Consider the following 20174-nt stretch of genomic DNA (forward strand, 5'->3'; position numbering starts at 1 on the left):
TCCTTTGAAATTCACCAAATTTTGTGGTGCAATTTCCCAACCATATACTGTATTTTTCTGTGTTTAGACTAGGGGTTGTTTTTTTTCCTCCCCCCAAAAAGGTTTAAAATTGGGGCTCATCTTATACACAGGTAGTGCTGAGGGGTGCTTTCTTAATTTGGGGTCCCCAAAAATAGGGGGCGTCTTATACATGGGGGCATCTTATACATGGGAAAATACGGTAATGAGTATAAAAATGATTAGGGGAAAGTGTGCATAAAAAGGCAGGCACTAATGCAAATCTTATGCCCCAAAATGCATTATATTAAGACGAATTGCCAGCAAAAAATAATGTGATAAGCAGGCCCTTCTGGCTTTGTCTTTTGTGTCCATAGAGCTGAAGCCCAAAGATAGCTTCTGCACTATTAGTAGCTATGAGACAAGGAAACATTGGGGTAGAGGAGGGTGCCACTTATTCCATCACAGTTGTGTTGATGGTGAGTAAGGGAGCAGTGTCTGTAAGTTCCCTCTTCTCTCTTGACACAGGGATGTTAAATACATAGTAAGTGCAACCTCATTTGTCAAGAAAGAATGCTAACATATCAGCTCTCAGACTCTTAATTTGTGGTGCACCCCTTGTATTTGTGAACAGACAAGAACGTGGAGAATTAAGAGACCCCACCAACAGAGTACAGTATTCTCTTCATAGCATCTGTTGCCCTGCCAATCGTGGAATAAAACGCTCAAAACAAAACTCTGCGAAGCAGCCTTTTTCAATCCAATGCCCCCCATATGCTTTGGACTAGTGGTGACTGGGGCTAATGGGCAACAGGTCAGTGAAGGCAGATGTAAAAACTATGCAGAAACAAACTAAGAATTTAACCCCCCCCCCAAAAAAAAAAATGGAGGGAAAAGGTGAGTATGTAAGCTAACTGTTGGAAGCTTGGATGCAACTCAGCTTTTTTCATGGGACCTCCAGCTTTCCAGGCAAATCTCTGTTCTTTTATCTCTTTGCTGACTTCTCTCTAGCCTTTGAAGTATAGACTGATACATCTTCGATGGCATCCTGTTTATAACTTCCTCCTCCTCACACTTTCTCTGGACCTCGAAGTGAGAGGTCATCTTGGATTTATCTTCTGAGAACAAAGCGTGGCTCCTTTTTTTCTTCGACTAGTTAGCTAGGACTACAAAACTATTTTCTATCAAGAATGTAATTCCTTTAAACAAGCTTTCTTATTTAATACCAAGTCTCAGATCTGAATACCTTCCAACTAAAGGTGTGCTCCAAGAAGAATGCATTTAACTAAAGTTAACTTCTGCTGCTTATGAACTCTCTATGCTAACACTATTTTCTACTAAGAAGTCTTCTTGATCAGAGGAAACAGGAGATGGGGGAATAACTGAAATGATTTCAGAATTGTGAAAGTGTATGGTACCTTCAAAGTCATTTCTCCAGTTCCACACTTCATATAGCTCCACAACAGTCTGGCCTCTCAGTATTCCACAGAGGAAATTCTCCTTCCTCTTAATAAAAACCATAACAGCGCCCTATAAACAGAACAAATACATTTTTAAAAACCTGTGAACCCAAATAAAGGAATGAAAGGTTGCACAGGTTTTTAGGCAAACCAGTTGCAAGATTTAGGTTTTCTATGTACTGAATTCTAATTCCCTAGATTTCGTTTTCCCTCAGTTCCTGTTCCCTAGGTGGCTTCACACTTCGTAGGGCAGTCATGTGTGTACCAAATGTCTAGAAGGGCACATGTCTATAAATACACAGTGGGCACATGCTGAGAACCACGCTTGGTACTGGCATCCTGGCACACAGCCGCTGCATGCTTGCCCATCTCCCCTCCTAAAGTTATGGAGCTCATTGTTTTTATGCACCAGGCAACTAAGAGACACATTGGCTACCTAAAACATAAAGGAGCCTCACTGGAACACTAAAGATTAAACCCAACAGGTGGCTTATTCACCTGTTGATATTATCAACAGATGCCTCAGCAGGAGAAAAATAATGGTTTGTGCCATAATGGGCAAAAGCTGAGGGAATCTTTTCCTGTCACCAGCCTTTAGATCAGCCTTCGTCAACCTCCAACACTTTAGACTGGGCTGGGATAAATGGGGCATGATCGACCCACATGGCAGTGCGAGGAGACAGGCAGTCCAGGGAACATCTTTTAATTGCATGACAAAGTGTAGACAGGGCATTTTATTGCAAACCTGCATTTAGCAGGGAAGATGGTGAGAGGCATATCTGAAACTTGAGCTCACACCCTCTCTATAGGTGATCTTAAGCTGTTTCCAGATTATTCCCACCCCTTCCTCCCAGTCCTAAACACAGGTTTAGCCTGCAAATTTTGTTGTTCTTGTTCCAACCAGGACAGAATTATCAGGGCATGCTGCAGAGTTTGGAGCTAAAGGAACCATTCCATTCCTTATATCCCTGCCTCATCACTGAGGTCTTGAGGTGAATCGCTGTTTGTGGTCCTCCACAGCTCAGATGCACGGCTCCCTTCTACCAGGAGCCATGCACATTCAAGTACTATGGGCCCAATTTTGGGAAGCTCCCTTCCAGTTGAGATCAGACGGGCTCCTTCCCCACTGGAACTTCTGGCACCTGGTAAAGTCGTATTTAAATTTCTGCAGGCATTTCAAGTCAGGTGGGTGGGATACAAATAATAAAATTATTATTGTTCTTTCCAGGTTTATAATTAGCTATTAACTGGCCTTTTCTCTGGTGTATTTGTTGAGCTTGTTGTACACTGCTTAGAGGTGATGGTAACTGAGCAGGATATACTGGTAAATGGTCAAAATAAATAACTCCTGTATTGAATGGGCACCTCTCTTTTTTGAACATCTCTCCCCCACCCCTTTCTCATTTAGCACTGCATAGCTCAGTCGTACCTGGAGTTAGAAATACCCTTAACACTCCAACTGGGAAGCCATGGGAAAGAGCCTCCTTCTAAACTTAGCAGCAGGCAGCTCCTGTGCAAAGAACGATTCCCTTCCTCTCCCCAACCTGCCTCCCACCGGTTAAACTGGCAGAATGGATCTTAAACAGAGGAGAAGGCAAGTCAATATGTGTGGCATGAGCCATGCCATGGCAACCAAGCCAAGCCTTAAGTCCAGCCACTTTTCACTCAAACTTTTGAGGAACAATCAGGTGTCTTGGAAGGGGTGTGTGGGCGCATGCACAGTAGTTTCTGGCTCCACAGCACCACCTAATGGACATAGTAGACTCGGGACAAGAAAGTTGCCCCAGGAAGGTCGGCCTCGGATGGGAAGAGAGAGAACGAAGGGTTTTCAGGCCAAATTGGGTCACAGCAAACCGATGTGGTGGGAGGGGCAGTTCAAAGGCATGAAGAACCGGCAGCACATTTACATAATCTTTACTGAGGGCTCCCTTCCCTCGCCTGCTCCCACAAGGTTAAGCCCAAAGGATTGACTTTTTGTCCTCCGGTGCTACTTTGCATAGGGGCATTAATCCCCCAAGCTCAAATCAGACTTCAGTGTGAATAGCTAAGTGGCTGCCCCAAAAAGTTTCTCCTTCAAGTCTTCGCCCTTTCTCAGTTACTGACGTAGAGGGGAAGCCAAACCAGAATGTCGGCAGGATGGTCATCTACGCGGAGCTGCCATCTTTTTCTAGTTTTACACAGCAGGAATGGTGAAGGTTGTGTGGGTGTCAAATAATGTACCATTTACTTCCACTGTGGATTTTTTTTTACCTGTAGGCCCGATCTCGAGGTAGTTCCTGCAAGGGGCACAGGGAAACGCCTTTGCAATGGGAATTCAGTCATTTTGACAGAAGCACCAGCACTAAGACCTTGCACCCACCGTTGAGTTGGGACGGTACGTCAGAGGCCCTCCTCCACCTCAACATCCCCACCAGAAGCCCAGCTCTTCCACCTCCACAAACCCTAAGCACACGTCAAGGCTAATTCAAGAACAAGAAATACGACAACGAAACAGAGTAGGCACACTTCGACTGGCCTCCTTAATATATTCAAGGCTGCAGCTTTATACCTTACAACACTCGCTTTATTTACAAAAGGAAATGTTGGAGGCAGGATTTATAGATGGTCCCCCAAAGTACCTATTTCTCCCATTTATGAGAGGCCAGGCAGAGATGATATGTGTGCAGCAAAAACTGATCACTTGCCCAGCTCCCCAAGGGCTCCGGAGAGAGCAATAGTCAGGCTCACTCTCTGCAAACTCACACTAGCACAGGCAAGAATTTGAATTCCAAACTCTGTTGCTGGGAGACAGCATGGCTGGCCCCAAACGTTTTGCTTCCCAAGGTAGCATATCCACATGACCCTCCTCTGCCCCACAGAGGCAGACAAACCCCACTTAATGGCAAACAGTGCTGTGGTGATATCATCTTCAGGAACACCAGGGGTTTGCTCTGGCTGGTGAATGAGGAGATGACAAGGCTTTCAAGTTTTGCTTTTGTTTGTGAAATGTCAGCATGTGACATGATTACTGTCAGCTTAAAACGCTTGGCTATAATGGTATATTATACAATTGGTATAATGCTGGGCACTATTACTCTTTTGTGTCTACGTGTAAATTCAGGAATAGGGAACCAGGTGCTCTCCGTGTGATGATGTAGGACTTCTATCAGCCCCAACTTATGCTCAGGAATGATGGGAGTTGTAGTCCAACTACCTCCGTTGAAACAAGAGCTGCCTGATAGCATGATTCCTGGTCATTTCAATGTGCTTTTTACAGAGTAACCACCCAAGCAGAGTCTGCTACATGGGATAGATCCTCCCCGTCTCTCACCCAAAGTTGGTCTCTGCAGCAGCTAGCTCACCTTGCTTCATGGTGGGGTCGCTGCTGGAGGTGAGATCCTAGCTCAATCCCCAAGCAGCAAGGGTCAGCTACCACCCTTGGGGTCCAGGTAAGCCGCCTCTTTTATCCACAGATGCACCCAGCAAAGGATGGTGGGATGCTTCAGAGTATAAGATTGCCTTCTGCCGAAAGGCTTTAAAAAAACAAAAGCCAGCCTTCCTGTATCTTTGGATACAGGAGCAGGCCAGATCAGAAAACTAAAGGGCCCCCGCTTTTTGTACTGGGACCCTGAATCCTCACAGAGCAGGGGACGCAGATCAGTTCCAACACTTCTTAGAGCATGCTGCCAAAACCAGCTTTCCTAAATCCAGAGTTGATGTAATCCCCAGATCAGAGAGAGTAACACCATAAATGCATCATCCAAGTGCCGTAACAGGGGCTCTATCACACAAGCAGCTGTTCGACAAGCTTTATTGCTCGTTTGCATACGACTTTCCAGCAGTCACTCCATTTCTCCCGAGTTCCCTAATGAGAGACTGCAAATGAGATTCCGGGGGTGCATGCGTGCCTTCTCTCTGGGTTGGAAATGGGTCTCAAATACGGAAACCGGGCAGCTCGAAACCTAGTGTCTCCCAGCAACTGAAAAAGCCCCCTCAGGCCCCCATAGTGCAGTGAAATTGTGTATTTTGTGCTCAAAAAGCAAAAAAAGAAAAGCCGAGGCAATAAAACAAATCTGAATTTTTTAAAAACTAGAAAAATCCACACATTTCAATGGGTTTGCACAATTTATTCTGTCCTGCTAAATCATGGAGAAGGGTAATGAATTCTGCAGGGGCCCTATGCCATAACCCTGCCAATAAGGCTGGCTTTAGAGATCCCACCTGGGAACCTCTTATTTGCAGCTACAACAGTTCTAGAACATGGCTGTGGAACCTTTTCTTCTGTGAAGAGCCACATTTCCTTGGGGAAAGGCCCTTTGAAGGGCTGCATGCTAGCAGTGGGCAGGGTCTGGAGCCGCTGCTGTTGGGGGGGTTGGGTCAATGACAAAAGTAGGTGGGGCCTGAAACCAGTCCCCCACCTCCTTGCCATCTGTCTGAAATGATTTAACAAAATGCATATACTGCTTGATTGTACGAAAACCTCTAAGCAGTTTACCAAAATATAAAATAAAATTATTGGTTAAAAACCAGCCTAAAACAGGCATTTAAAAATATTCTTCCAAACAACCCAAGGTCTAAAACCAACTTGACGAATCCTGCCTTGTTTTGTGAGCTAACTAACCACAGTTTCCAGTTATGCTCAAACCTGGAAACTAAGGTCAAGTGCTGGATCTTGGCTTGCACAAAGGTAGGAGCAAAAGAGTTCCAGATACCGAAATGTAGCTTAGGCACATGTTGGCTTATTAAGCTTGGAACTGATGGTGCGAAGGAGATCACATTGCCTCTGCAGCCCTACCAAGCGAGGAGGATTACAAACCTCCTCCTTTCAACATAATAGATTGATACCCAGAGACACACTCCATGGCCTGAGAAAGCCCTAAAACATGCAACCCGAGAAGCCATCACTAATGCCCACCCAAACTTTGCATTGTGGGAGCAAGCTAATTAATCACGCACATACTTCCTTTATCTGCAGCAGTAATCCAGCTTCTGTTTGAGCTTCCAACAAGAAAAGATAATCATCGCCTGTGATTTATTGACAGTGACCGTGTGCTTGAAATTGACAAGGACCAGTCAAGTTTGTCAAGAGCAGCCCTGCATTTCCCCAGCTCTTAGGACGGCTCCCGTGGCAGGTTTGCAGGCCTGCGTTAAAGCTAAAGCACACAGGCTGGCTAAGGAAGCTGGATTCCACTGTGCTGACCCAGGTTCACCTTCTGTTTGAGAAAGAGCTTTATTTTAAAATGGTTATACAATCCGCAATCTGGCATCAAAGTTGGGCGGCGGGTAGAAAGGAATAATTTGAGTTTCAGGGCGAAGGGGAAAGGTGACTGATGTTTCTCGTCCTATCTCTGGCTCATTCTCATGATTATTCATCCAACTTTTTGGCCCTCTCTCGGAAAGTTCTTTGACTTGGGTTTTTACTTCTTTTATGCTCACGTCCAGTGTGTGTGTAAATGGAATGCTCTGTACATTTAACTGGGGGGTGCTCTTATGAAGCTTTTCATTATGGCAGAATAAGAGATGGCGAAAACTCATCAGGATTTTCTAATTACACAGGGAGAGGGGGAGGCGTGCCTGGCTTTGTCTCCTCAAGATGGTTTGTGTAAACCTCATTACGTGGAGATGTGAAGTGAGAAAAACAAAGGGACAACCCTGAAATAACAAGTAAGGCACTTGGGAAAGGCCTGAATAATAAAAAAAACAAAACAAAAATTTAAATTGTTCGCTTTAACCATTTACAGGCTACCTTTTCTGCAATGATTATGGCAAAGAGACAAGTGAGCCAATTCATTTTCTGGAGCAGGACTGTAAATCAGGAGGTAAAACTATGGCTAAAAGCCAGAGGTCCTTTGCAAAAAAAAAAAAAATGAGCGCAAAGGTGGACAGGGCTCTGGACCAAACACTACTGCTGGCAGTAGCAACAAGCTTTTAGCATATTCACATCATTTTCAAAGTCCAGAGCCAGCACCGCCGTCACACGTTCTCTGTTTTCGGCGCATCTGTAGCATCATGAACGATGATTTCCACCATCTTTAGCAAACCAAGCACCTTTGGGAGCTGCAGGGCCATTAACACGGCTAATTCTTGGCCGATTCCTGGCTGCATCTCAGGGACCGATCAATTCTAGCATTTCCTTCGGGTCGACAATCTTCTCCCGAGGCTTCCCGGCCAGCTTGCCTCTCGCCACTTCGGCAGCGTCAATCTTCTCCCAATCCGAAAAGGAAACTGGGCGGATCCCTGTTAATCACCGCAGAAAGGGAAAGCACAGATCAGATCAACCTGCTGCTCCCAGATAAATTCACACATGCAAAAACGGCAGAAGCTCACAAGCCTTCCGCATCAATTACTAGGCAGACTCAGGAGTGCCGGTCAAATGAGATTACTTGTATCTTGGAAGGCTCTTATAATAGCACAGCTCTACCTTAGGGGATGAAGCTCTTTTTGGTTCGCTTTAAAAGCCTGAATTGGTTTAGAAGGAACACGTTAATTGAAAGCATTTAAATATAATGACAGCAAAGGACCCAGTTGGGCTTTAAAACTACGTCCTCAAGCCCACTGGGGAAGGATCGCTGCAAAAACGATTCAACGTTTCTCCACAAAAACAAAGCCGTATTCCTGTGGTCTTTTTTCCCCAGGTTCTGCACATCACTGAGAAGCAGTCAAACCGGCCGGGTTCCTTTTGAGATGGCATTTCTGCCCTCTCAATCTTGCCACAGCTACTGCTTTTCACATCACCACCACCCCATAGCTTTGCACCCTTGAGAGTGCAGGGATCCTTTTTGCATAGGAATAAATTACCTGCATGGATCTCTCTGCCAGACAGCAAAGTGAGCATGCACCTTTGTGGGTGGACAGTTACATGGGCATCCCTTATGCTGCATGTTCAAATAGAGCAGGAAGTTTTAAATGGCCCAGGTCACCAAACGAAATAGACACTAGGCCTGGGTGATATATCACATGATAGTGGTTTCATAATTTGTGATCTGGCAATATATCACAATTCATGATATATGTTTGTGTGTGTGTGCCCTATGCAAAAAAATATGTGGGGAAAACCGTGAAGTCAGCCAATGCCTCTTTGTAGCTCCATCCTTATTTCAGGCACTGTGATATAAAAGTAAAAGGCAAAGGGCTTCTGGACGGTTAAGTTCAGTCATCTCGCTTTCAGGCCGAGGGAGCCGGCATTGGTCCACAGATAGCTTTCCGGGTCATGTGGCCAGCATGACTAAACAGCTTCTGGCACAACGGAACACCGTGATGGAAGCCAGAGCGCACGGAAACGCTGTTTACCTTCCCGCCACAGCGGTACCGATTTATCTACTTGCACTGGCATGCTTTTGAACTGCTAGGTTGGCAGAAGCTGGGACAGAGCAACAGGAGCTCACTTCATCGCAGGGATTCGAACCACTGACCTTCTGATTACTGAGCCCAAGAGGCTCAGTTGTTTAGACCACAGCGCCACCCGCATCCCTATCAGTATATCACAATGTTTAGCAGGCAATATATCACGATGCTGAAAACCAGATATCGCTCAACCCTACTGCTCACCTCTACAGAGTTTCATCCTTATTTCAGACATTGTGATATATCGATATATCACAATGTTTAGCTGGCAATATATTGTGATGTTGAAAACCAGATACTGCCCAGTCCTAATAGATACATGTTTCTATCACATAACTGTGTGTCCACAAACAATTGCTTTTACATACTAGGTAACTATTTTCCCACGGGCAAAGTGGCCCCAAGAGCTGCCAATGGCTTCCTGCTTGCTGTCTTGGCTTTTATTTGAGTCAGATATGTAAGCAACAGCACAGTGCTCTTACATAGACAAACCTTGTTCACCCGCCCCCAAAGCTTGCCTGACATGCTGAACACGACACAGCACAAACCTGACGTAATGCTCTATTACGGCAGGCAAAAAAGACTTAGAGACTTTCATCCCTTTCCACACCACCAGACTCTTTGTGTGGAAAGGGATGAAAGTCTCTAATCGTAAGAATGAACACCCAGTTCAAGCTCCAGTTCTTTCAACCTCGGCTCCCCTTCAGTGAAGCACTGAACAACAGCTCACCTTAAAGCACTTGAGGCAAGTTTAGGCAAAGACTGCAAAATACACACTTAAAGAAGAGAACAACCACAGTAACACCAAGTTCCTGTCTTTGGTTCCTGGGAGAGGAAGGCTGAATTTCCTGTCCATGATGTTTGGGTCAAAAAAAAAAATCTCATTAAAAGTGAGAACAGCAAAATAAAGTTGACGGCAGGTATCCTCAAGGCTCCAAAAAGAGATTAGAAAGAAACACAACAGCAAAGGGCATTATTATTTCTTAAGATCCTTATAATGTACCAAGTACAGATAAAAAACAAGAACCCAAAAATCAAGTCCCCTGGCAAAGCCTTAAAAATCTAACATATTTCTTTAAAAATTAGAAGATGTATCTTGTCCCTCAACACCTGAACTGTGTATTTAAAGCCTCACATTTCCAAATCTTGTCTCTTTGTTCGGTGGACTGTGCGTCTTTCGGCAATATATTGGGTCATTAAGGTAGCTGCATGGACACCATTGCCAATCTGGTGACAAGCTTCTCTAATGAGAATTAAAATACACACCTTGGCCAAGGTCACCTGTCCTATTATAGGATTCCAGTGTGAATCGCAGTAGGATGGACAGAAAGACAGAGCAACACACTTACGTCGGGATTGAAGGATGCTTCTCACTGAGCCAAAGCCTTCCTTGGCATCAGGAAAGTCCAGAGCGCCAGACTGCAGGTCCTCCAGCACAGACTGGGCTGTGTCAAAGCTATCGTTCATCGTGGTGATGATGACGCCGGTGGGGCCCCTCTTCACCCAGCCACTGCAGTAGAGCCCTGCGAAGGGAAATGAGCAGATGAAGCAACATGGCTGCAGGTCTTCACCTTGAACACCTCCAAGCAGAAGCTGCAAACTTTCTCCAGGGTCAACTGGAATACCTGCTGCCGACCCCAGGAAAAATTACTGTATTTTAATATTTTGTTGGAAGCCACCCAGAGTGGCTGGGGAAGCCCAGCCATATGGGCGGGGTATAAATACAGTGGTACCTCGGGTTACAGACGCTTCAGGTTACAGACTCCACTAACCTGGAAGTAGCACCTTGGGTTAAGAAATTTACCTCAGAATGAGAACAGAAATCGCGTGTTGGTGTCAGCGGGAGGCCCCATTAGCTAAAGTGGTACCTCAGGTTAAGAACAGTTTCAGGTTAAGAACAGACCTCCAGAACGAATTAAGTACTTAACCCAAGGTACCACTGTATTATTATTATTATTGGGAGGGGGTACAAATGCAGCAGCGACACTCCAAGGCCCATGCATGCAGGTGCCGCAAAGCTGGCCCAGAAAGCCTCGGTGCCGGAGCCACGAATCTTTCAGTAGAAATTACCCTGGGAATCCCAGCCAGCCGCTCTCACAAGCAACCCCGTCGGAAACACAGTCTCACCCTCTGCAATGCCAGTCTCCACATGGCTGCAAGTCCACTAACCTGGTGCCCCGAGAACTCTGCCCGACTGGTTCGGGATAAAGCCTCGCTTGGGGTCAAAGGGCACGGCGGGGTCAATCGGGAGGCTCCTGTACCCAATGCTGCTGAGAATCAATCCGCTCATGACGTCCTCAGTATCTCCAGTGGGGACTGCCTTGGCAGCGTCTCCTGAGCCCTGCACAGTTCAGGGGCAGAAAAAGAGGAGCAGAGGACAGCATTAGGGAGGGACGTCCTGTCCTGCCAGCACACACACAAAAACCAGGCTTATTAGCCAGGTGCATGAGCCAAGAGCCCCCAGCAGAACTGCTGGACCCAAGAAGGTGTGGTCCTGGCTAGGCGTCTCCGCCACCCCTGTCCTGAGAGCCTCGTGCTCTGAGCTTTTACGTAGCTGAAATAGATTTCAGAATCAGCATCCGTTTGGGTCTCAGCCTCCCCAGGATGCTGGCGATCTCCTCGTGAGCACTGGCTGTGTTATTAGGGCATCCTTCTTACCCCAGCTACCAAAGAGATTGTGGGAGGGGGAGACACTTTCTGTACCACTCGGAGGAAAATGGATCCTCGGGGAGACATCGTCCTGGCTTGCTGAGAAGCTACCATTTCAGCTTGCAGACGGCAGGCAGTTTACACCGGTGGCTCTAATTAGACTGGGAGAATAAAGCTGTCTTCCACTTAATGCCGAAAGGCTCCTGGGGGAAACTCCAAAGCTAAATGGATGCAGCAAGGCGTTCCAAGCGCCAGACAGGATGAGCGAAAGGGGGCGGGAGCAGGGAAGGAAACGAGGCTTGGTGGGGCCATGGGAGAGGAATTTCGGAGCTCGTACTTCCAACCTGGTGGCAGCCAATCGGATGGCTCTGGCCTGCTTCCCGTCGGCGGTGGGCAAGACTTCCAGTGGGCTGCACAAGAACTTCAGGCTCCACTCCTTGGAGGCCGAAAGCCAGCGGCCAGACACCACCTCCCCGGGCTCTTCCAAGGCTGTTTTGGCCATCAGCTCCGTCAGCCGTTTCCTAGGTCTGGGGAGATCTGAAAATTACAAAAGCACTTCAGAAGCACAGGGCGGCCCTGTTGGGATCAGAGGTCCCTGTTGTGCTACTTCAGATGGTGATGGAAGAAGGCCCAGCAGGAGGAAGAGAGACCATCTTGCTCTGCTACACAGTAATCAGAAAAAGTGGAAGACTATCTCCGGGACTCAGCCAGCCACCAGAACGTGAGAAATTGGGGTTAAGGCTCCATTAACTGAGGCAGCTGGCACTGAGCTCGGTAATAGAACATGAGGAACAGGACAATTCTGCCCACAGAGCAACTTGCAACGAGGGGATTCAACCTGCCGTGTGAAGCGCAAAGCAGAAGACTTTTTTCTCACAAGGAGAGAAAACACAACAGCCATCTACATGGATACAACAATGGAGCCTAAATGGGGAGGGCTATTACCCCTTTGAAGAGGTAGCCACTTTCCTACAAAAGGAAACACACAAATAAAGCAGACGTGGAATCCTCATGTGATACACTGGGCTCCATTAGCAGTTCTCAGAAGGCATCCCAAGCATGGCGGCATCCGTAAAGGTCAAACTAGACATGAAGTGATAGGTTCTCCCCCAGCGAGGCCCTTTGCTTTGCTTAAAAGCAGCAATGGCGGGGTAGAGGTGAGATTGGATTGGGGCCCAGGAGGAGAAGGAGGGGTCAACTCTTTTCCCTGCCACTAACACAGTGATTTATATTGCCCCACAGCCCAAACTGTTATTAGCCTCCAGGTGTGGGATTTGTGGGGAGGGGGTAAGGAAGACCCATGCAGTATTTCAACATAAATAAAGCGTACATCTAGGGATCTGATCACAGATCTTCTCCCATGCCTAGTCTGCATCTTGGGCTGCCAATTCATCAAAAGCAGAGATAGAACTGGCTCAAGTCTGCAAACTGTTTCAAGCCCTTCACAGCTTGCTGCATTTCAAGGGGTGGGAAAACTTGGGTTGTGCTTTTACCAAAATTATTGTTGTTGTTGTTGTTGTTGTTGTTGTTGTTGTTGTTGTTGTTGTTGTTGTTGTTGTTCACTTGGTGAGGTGGCAACAAACATTCATTCCCCACCCCCAATCTGAAGGAGTTCAGATTTTACTTGCTGAATTCAAAATTTGAACATACAACACTTTAAAAGACAAACAGTTTAGGCCAGCTCAGCTACGAGACGGAATTCCAAACACAGCATTTATCTGTTTCCCCCCGCCAACAGAATGCTTAACCTTCTACTCTCTTCTACTCAGCCCCCTTGAAATGCAGCCTCCATCAACTCCTTCGCCGCCTACCCTCTCGGCTCCTCCTCCTTCTCCCCTGATGTTCCTTTGCTGTTGTTGCGATCGGGATGTGCAGAGAAGAAGCCTTAGGACAGAGCTTGCTGCACGCTCCCGAGAGCCAGCGAGCGAGGAGGAGCTTCTGCCTGTCTCTGGCCCTCAGCCATCTCAAGGTTAAAGACAGCTGTTGTTGCAGCTCATTGCCCTTTGGAGCACTGCAGTTCGTCCCGACAGCGCACACTTCATTATTATAAAAGAGGCTCTCCGCAGGAAACAAAAGGCAAAACAGGGGACATGTTTCGCTTGCTAAACCAAACCACTCCTGTTTGAGGGACGGCTGCACTGTAAACATTTGCAATGGTTCAACCCTCATAGCAACCCTCACACCTCCACCATGGAATTTGGGTATGGTGAGGAGGACTGGTTCAAATTATCACCCTGTGTTGACTTGGCCTTGGTCATCAGCACCAAATGGTAATTTATGAACTATAAAAAGGCACCAGCTGCCGAACGAAACATAAACATCATCCACATGTCTCTGCCATCTAAATGGAGGACCCCTTCGTCTCTATATGGGGACTTGGCCCCAGAGCATCTGATGTGCCCCTACCCATGTACAGAGTGCTTTCTGCTCATCACTTCCCATGCTCAGCCACACCACAACCAGCTGGGATTAGCAGGAAAGGTTTTCAGATTACGAGCCATAGCAGCAGCGACATTCATTTAGGAAACAAGCTTTGGCTGATTCCTCACCTTTAACAGCCTCTCCAAGGTCTTTGAAGTCTGCAGGATCTAGGAAAGGCCGGGCGCTAGGTAGGTTGATCATCTCCCGCAGCTCCTGAAGGTTGTCATACAGAGAGCCATTATGCGCCACAACTCCACGCCACCGAGTTGCAGAAACAGGTGTGATGCAGGGAAGCAGAATCAAATTGGCTTCCAAAAGTCCTATTATCAATATATATTTATACTCCACTGCCATAAAGAGCCTATAGACTTAGAAAACTTACGTTTCAAATACCCACAAATTTGGGGGTCTTTTCTACCCAGCTGGCTAGCCTCACAACCAGGTGTGTCCTGGCAGGAACAGGCAGAGATTGCAGTCATTTCTGCGATTGTGAACTGCGAGCAATCTTCCCGCCTTCAAAACATTGGTGTGGAGTGCAGAAGCTCTTGCTCTGTTCCTTTTGAGACCATAACGTGGCGAATCCAAGCCTGTCTTGGATACTCTTCATCCCAAACTTTAATCAGTGACTTCAGCAATTTTATACCCAATGGACCATATCAACCACACCAGATGAAGTGATAATTATACTGAGCTGGAAGACACAGAACCTGAAGAGCTTTCAACTGAAAAACAAAAGAAGCGTGTGTGTCTGTTTGTTCATACCTTTATGGTAAAAGCCACCTGGAGGGGTCCCCTCCTACCGATAAGGCACACCCGCTTGACTTTGCTGCGGGCCAAGGCTGTCAGGGCATCCTCCGTGATGTCGGTTTTCTAGACAAAGGGAAGAACAGCACCATCCAGGGTTAAGGCAGGGCCACGAAGACCAAGAGTGAAAGTCATGTAGCCACCAGTTCACATGAACGACCCAATCTCCTTCAACGCAAAGCTCATCTACGCAAGCAAATCTGCCATTCAAAATCTGAAGAATTGAGTGCAGCATAACCTGGGTGGGAGTATAGGAATTTGCATCATTCCAGCTGGTCCACACTGCTAAGTATTGTCTGCACCAGGGTTTCCCAAACTTGGGTCTGCAGTTGTTGTTGTTTTTTGGACTACAGTTCCCATCATCCCTGACCAAGGGGCCTGCTAGCTAGGGATGATGGGAACTGTAGTCAAAACACAGCTGGAGAAGTTTGAGAAATCCTGGTCAACATTGATGTACAGCAGCACTCCAAGGCAGAGGCCTCTCTCAGCTCTTAACTGGAGAAGCCAAGGATGGAAACAGGGACTTTCTGCTTCACCTCTGAGCCACACCCCTTCCACACATTTCTCGAGATTATAGACCAGCCATGAGAGTGCTGGAAACTCTGCCTGCTGCCTTCTTTATATGGCACACCTGGTAACTCAGGAATCAAATTCTGACGGTGTGTCAGTTCTGAGCTTAGAACAGCAAACTAGTTCTTTGTCGTTTTGTCACTTATGAATGGCCAAAGGCTTCTGGTTGCAGAGGGACCCAGTCCTCATCTGATGACCAGTCACATATTATACACAAGAAAGAGCTGCAATTGACATACAATGTGCCAATAAGAAACTATGGGTTGCGTCCCAAGGAAGACATCCCATCAGCGCAAATGCTTCCACACCTGCACAACAAGATCTCCTCTCCCCTGTCTCTAAGAAGGGACAGGTGTTTGCAGGTAGAATCAACCAGCATATCCATGGCGACACATCTGGCAACCCAACCAGATGGGCGGGGTATGAATGAATGAATGAATAAATTATTATTGTTAGAAAGCTCCTTAGGGCAGGGCAATGGCATCTGCATAGCTCACAGGGGAGATCTTTCTAGGCATTTTTGCAATGACTCGCCCAACTAGTTGAGCTTCAACGTGAAATCTTCCAGTGGGAAGGCGGGAGAACAGAGAGCTGCACAGCAGCGTGATGAAAGGTCAGCCGAACAAAGCCAGAAGCACAATTTGACATGAGTGTGGAGGGAGAAGCCTCAACGGGCAGCATCTCTGGAGCTTGCAATTCATGTTAGCTCAAGACCGGTTTTCTCTCCTTTGCTAGCGCAAGAAAGCTGCAGTCTAAGCCTAGCAGGGCTCACCGGATTCTCCACTGTCCGTGTTTTCCAGATATAAAAGGGTCGAGGGATGCTCAGATGCCTTTTGCCCAAGGCTGAATAAACTCCAGTTCAATCAGCGCCTCCAGGTGGATTTAGTCCAGATGGAAGGCAAAAGAAAGGCTGGCTGTAGTCACCAGGGAAGCAGTGGATAAAACTCAAGGCGCCAAGTTGGACGTGGGTCGGAGGAGGAGGCGGGAGAGAGTTTCCTGACCAACGTACATGAAAGACATACCCAGGCTGCCACCTTGTGCTCAGCTGAGGTATGGGAGACGTTTCCAGAAGCACGCACTGTGGCAAGAGCTGTTCCCATTTCGAACATCAGTTCAAGAAAGCTCTACCCTTCTGCATGCAAGCACTGTTCCCTCGATGGACAATTCTGCTTTTATATTTTTAAGGATATCCTTTCCTCCAGTTCCCATAGGATGGAAGACTTAGAAGTGCATGCAGGCAACCTCTAGGCCAGGGAAGGGGAATCTCTGTCATCCCGAGGGCCATGCTGCTTTGTAGGAAACCTTCCAAGGGCCACAGGGTATGTGGCAAAAAGTGGTTGTGGCCAGACATGTCCCATAGCATCCTCCCTCCAAGCAAGCAAAATATATTCTTACTACAGCTCAAGGGCACATTCCAGCCCAGTAAAATCTCCCGAGAGGTGGGCACGGAGCAGGGCCAGGGAGGAGCATGGCTTGGGGAAAGGGGAGTGTGGGCTGAGGAGTGCCAAGGGCCAGGCAGAAAGGCTTGGAGGGCCACATTCAGCCCTGCAGTTCCGCATCCCTGCACTAGGCTCCATTTATTGCCACCCAGAGAACTTAGTTGTGGGGGAAATGAACAAATATTAAAATATGAGGGGCTGTGGGATTTTTGCACCATTAACACAGTCTGTTCGGCCCTCCCAAAGCAGAAGACAGAAAGAAAACACGAGATGAGGAAAAAGGAAATGAAGAGGGCAGAATTCACCTTCTCTAAATCTTGCAAGGAAAGAAACAAAAGAATTTAATGCATTTAAATAGCAGAGAATGCAAGGGGTTTGGTTTTGTTTTTAAAGAAATCCATTTTGCCCGTGACGGTGTGTCAGTCCTACCGGGTTGGTGGATTTAAGCAGACACACCTTAAGGAAACGCGAAAGTTGATTTGTCTGTGTCTCATTTCTCACCCATCTCATGCACACACAGAGCGACACACACGGCTGTGACCCTATCAGAACCCTCAATCACTCTCCACCCTCCACCCCCGGCCACCTCCCTACCCCAAACTCCTTCAGCGGCAGATGCAGGATTACAACCTCCCCACAGAGCTAAGCAGCAGAAGGACAGCTCTTATCTACAAGGCAGGACTCCAACAAGCTGGCTGCAGCCATGTAGCTGCTTTTAATTAGATTCTGCCCAGCTCCACCTCCATGGCAAGAGCCCTTCATTAATCGAGATGGGATTTTCTGGTATAGTTTTACGCAAAGCCTTTACTGGCTTACACACACCCCTGCGCCTGACTTTTGTTGCTTGTTCTCGACTTACCTGAAGGATTTCGAGTGGGGATAAGAGAATCCGGGCAACGTCCAGCGCCACATTCCCATGTCCCAGGACCACAGCCGTCTCACTGCTCAAGTCTGGTTTCAGCTACAAAAAGGAAAGGGATTTTTCATCACAAGCACTCCAGCCATCCCCCTCAGTCTTATTACACAGCACAGATTATCTGCTCTTCAGGACGTGCAGTTATGCTTTGTCTGCCCTTCGCTGTCTCTTGCAGGACTTCCCATGCCTCCCCGCTCGAAATCTCTGGAAGAGTTTCCCATGCCTCCCTCTCAGGGTCTCTGGCAGAACTTCCACGCCTGTGGATATAGGCCTGTGGACTCCATTTCTCTGTGCTCCAAAGGGGCCACTGTTCTTCTGACCAACTAAAAGCTGTCGCCAGCGTCACAACCGATGTGGTTAATTGAAGAAAATCTACCATAGAAGCCACTTAGTCCCATATAAGAGACCCACTTCAAATCTCCTCAGGTGGGAGCCTTGGGCAAGCCACCATTCCCAAGCCTCCCCACCACATGCCATATTGGGATAACAAAGCTTTTCGTACAGGTTATAAGACAGCCCAATCCTTTTATTTCCTACATTCAAACAGGGGTGGGGGGGTGGGAGGTGGGGGAAACGCCCCACTGGACATATCCCCCCTTCCCCAAAGCAGAAAAATGCCCCTTCTAGGTTTCCTCATGGCACCTCCAAGAGAGGGTGCCAGCTAATCCCCTCTTATGGACGTGCAAATTGTTCACATTTGTAAGTCTAAGGAGGATTTAATTTGATGTCTGCTAATCTTTTCCAATTGCAGGCCTTTCAGCTAGCCACTAATCTGAAGCTGGATGGCTTCTCTGGAACATGTGGAAAGCCTGAAGAGGCTGCCGGGGGTGGGGGTGGGGACGTCCTCCTTACGTCTCTGTTCTCAGGCAGGCCATTGTACCACCCCACGAAGGCTCTGGCTGTATAAACTCCGGCCAGGTCCTCCCCTGGTATCCCCAGGGTCCGATTGTCCTCAGCTCCATAGCTCTGCAGGGGAAAGAGAAGAAATCCACATACATTTTGCAGCACAGCTGGGAGGAATGGCTGGCAACATTCTGCAACACTGCGATGGGTTTCCCCCAACTTAAATTACCCTCATGTTATCTGCAGCAGAGGAGGAGGTGGGAAGACCACGATGACCACAGAACTGTCAATATCCTGGCAGAGCGGCAATGTTACTTCTCCCTTAGTTCTAGTGTGCTACAAGGGACTTTTGCAGAGATCTCACACTCACATTTATCTGATTGTAATGGACGGCTTGAGCATTTTGAACTTCTAAGCCTCCAGCGATTTGTTTTCAGACTTCTGCATGGGACTTTTTTGTACTCTGGGAGCTTTTCCAGTTCCCAACAGTCAGAACTGAAGCAAAGTGGTTCTATTTGGGTATTTTAAATGGTTCCTGTCACTAGGGGGCAGTGTAACAACAACAACAACTTTATTATTTAACAACTACTACTTTACAGTAGTGGGACGCAGGTGGCGCTGTGGGTTAAAGCCTCAGTGCCTAGGACTTGCCGATTGAAAGGTCGGCGGTTCAAACCCCTGCGGCGGGGTGCGCTCCCGCTGCTCGGTCCCAGCGCCTGCCAACCTAGCAGTTCGAAAGCACCTCCGGGTGCAAGTAGATAAATAGGGACCGCTTACCAGCGGGAAGGTAAATGGCGTTTCCGTGTGCAGCTCTGGCTCGCCAGATGCAGCTTTGTCACGCTGGCCACGTGACCCGGAAGTGTCTTCGGACAGCGCTGGCCCCTGGCCTCTTAAGTGAGATGGGCGCACAACCCCAGAGTCTGTCAAGACTGGCCCGTACGGGCAGGGGTACCTTTACCTTTACCTTACTTTACAGTAGTAAAGTACTTTACAGATGAAGGGCACTGTGGGTTAAACCACAGAGCCTAGGTCTTGCCAATCAGAAGGTTAGCAGTTCAAATCCCCGCAACGGGGTGAGCTCCCGTTGCTCGGTCCCTGCTCTTGCCAACCTAGCAGTTTGAAAGCACGCAGTGCAAATAGATAAATAGATACCATTCCGACGGGAAGGTAAACGGCGTTTCTGTGCACTGTTCTGGTTCACCAGAAGCAGCTTAGTCATGCTGGCCACATGAACCGGAAGCTGTACGCTGGCTCCCTTGGCCAATAAAGCGAGATGAGCGCCACAACTCCAGAGTCGGCCACGACTGGACCTAATAGTCAGGGGTCCCTTTACCTTTACCACTTTATTATTTAACCCCCTGCCCATCTGGCTGGGTTGCCCCAGCCACTCTGGGCAGCTTCTAACACATATAAAAATGTGTCTTTGTGGTTTCAGTCCCAGGAAAAAAATAACTAGGGACTTAGCAATGGACACTGTGAGAAGTGGGCACACCTGGACTAAGGTAAAACATAGTCCAACATTCTGACCTAGCCAATATATCTTTGAAAAACCCATGTCTGATCAGGCCTGCCACCGATTCTCCCGCTTAAAAACCAGAGCCAAGCAAACTTACCAAAACCACCGCATGGTATGCTTTCTGCAGCTCCTCTACGGTTACGTCCTTCCCCACAGTCACATTCCCGTAAAAGGAGCAGCGATCGGAATGTGCCGTCTGAGTAAAGGTGTTGATCACGTTCTGTTGCAAGAGGTCA

General features: G+C 47.6%; 1 protein-coding gene across 1 annotated transcript in view; it reads right to left on the reverse strand.

Annotated features, from left to right (window-relative positions):
- Nucleotides 1-4005: 4005 nt before the first annotated feature.
- The window catches only part of FDXR (ferredoxin reductase), a 28966-nt gene continuing 12797 nt past the window's right edge, over nucleotides 4006-20174 (reverse strand). The window contains exons 4-12 of the mRNA XM_083728004.1: nucleotides 20036-20158; nucleotides 18432-18545; nucleotides 17523-17624; nucleotides 14613-14720; nucleotides 13979-14063; nucleotides 11767-11966; nucleotides 10950-11121; nucleotides 10130-10303; nucleotides 4006-7673 (exon numbers count right to left, since the gene is read on the reverse strand). Coding sequence (XP_083584130.1) covers nucleotides 7543-7673; nucleotides 10130-10303; nucleotides 10950-11121; nucleotides 11767-11966; nucleotides 13979-14063; nucleotides 14613-14720; nucleotides 17523-17624; nucleotides 18432-18545; nucleotides 20036-20158 — 1209 coding nt within the window. The 3' untranslated portion in view covers nucleotides 4006-7542. The remainder of the gene's footprint in view (nucleotides 7674-10129; nucleotides 10304-10949; nucleotides 11122-11766; nucleotides 11967-13978; nucleotides 14064-14612; nucleotides 14721-17522; nucleotides 17625-18431; nucleotides 18546-20035; nucleotides 20159-20174) is intronic.

Source organism: Podarcis gaigeae (genome assembly GCF_964106915.1).
Source record: "Podarcis gaigeae genome assembly, chromosome: 2".
NCBI classification, from domain to species: Eukaryota; Metazoa; Chordata; class Lepidosauria; order Squamata; family Lacertidae; genus Podarcis; species Podarcis gaigeae.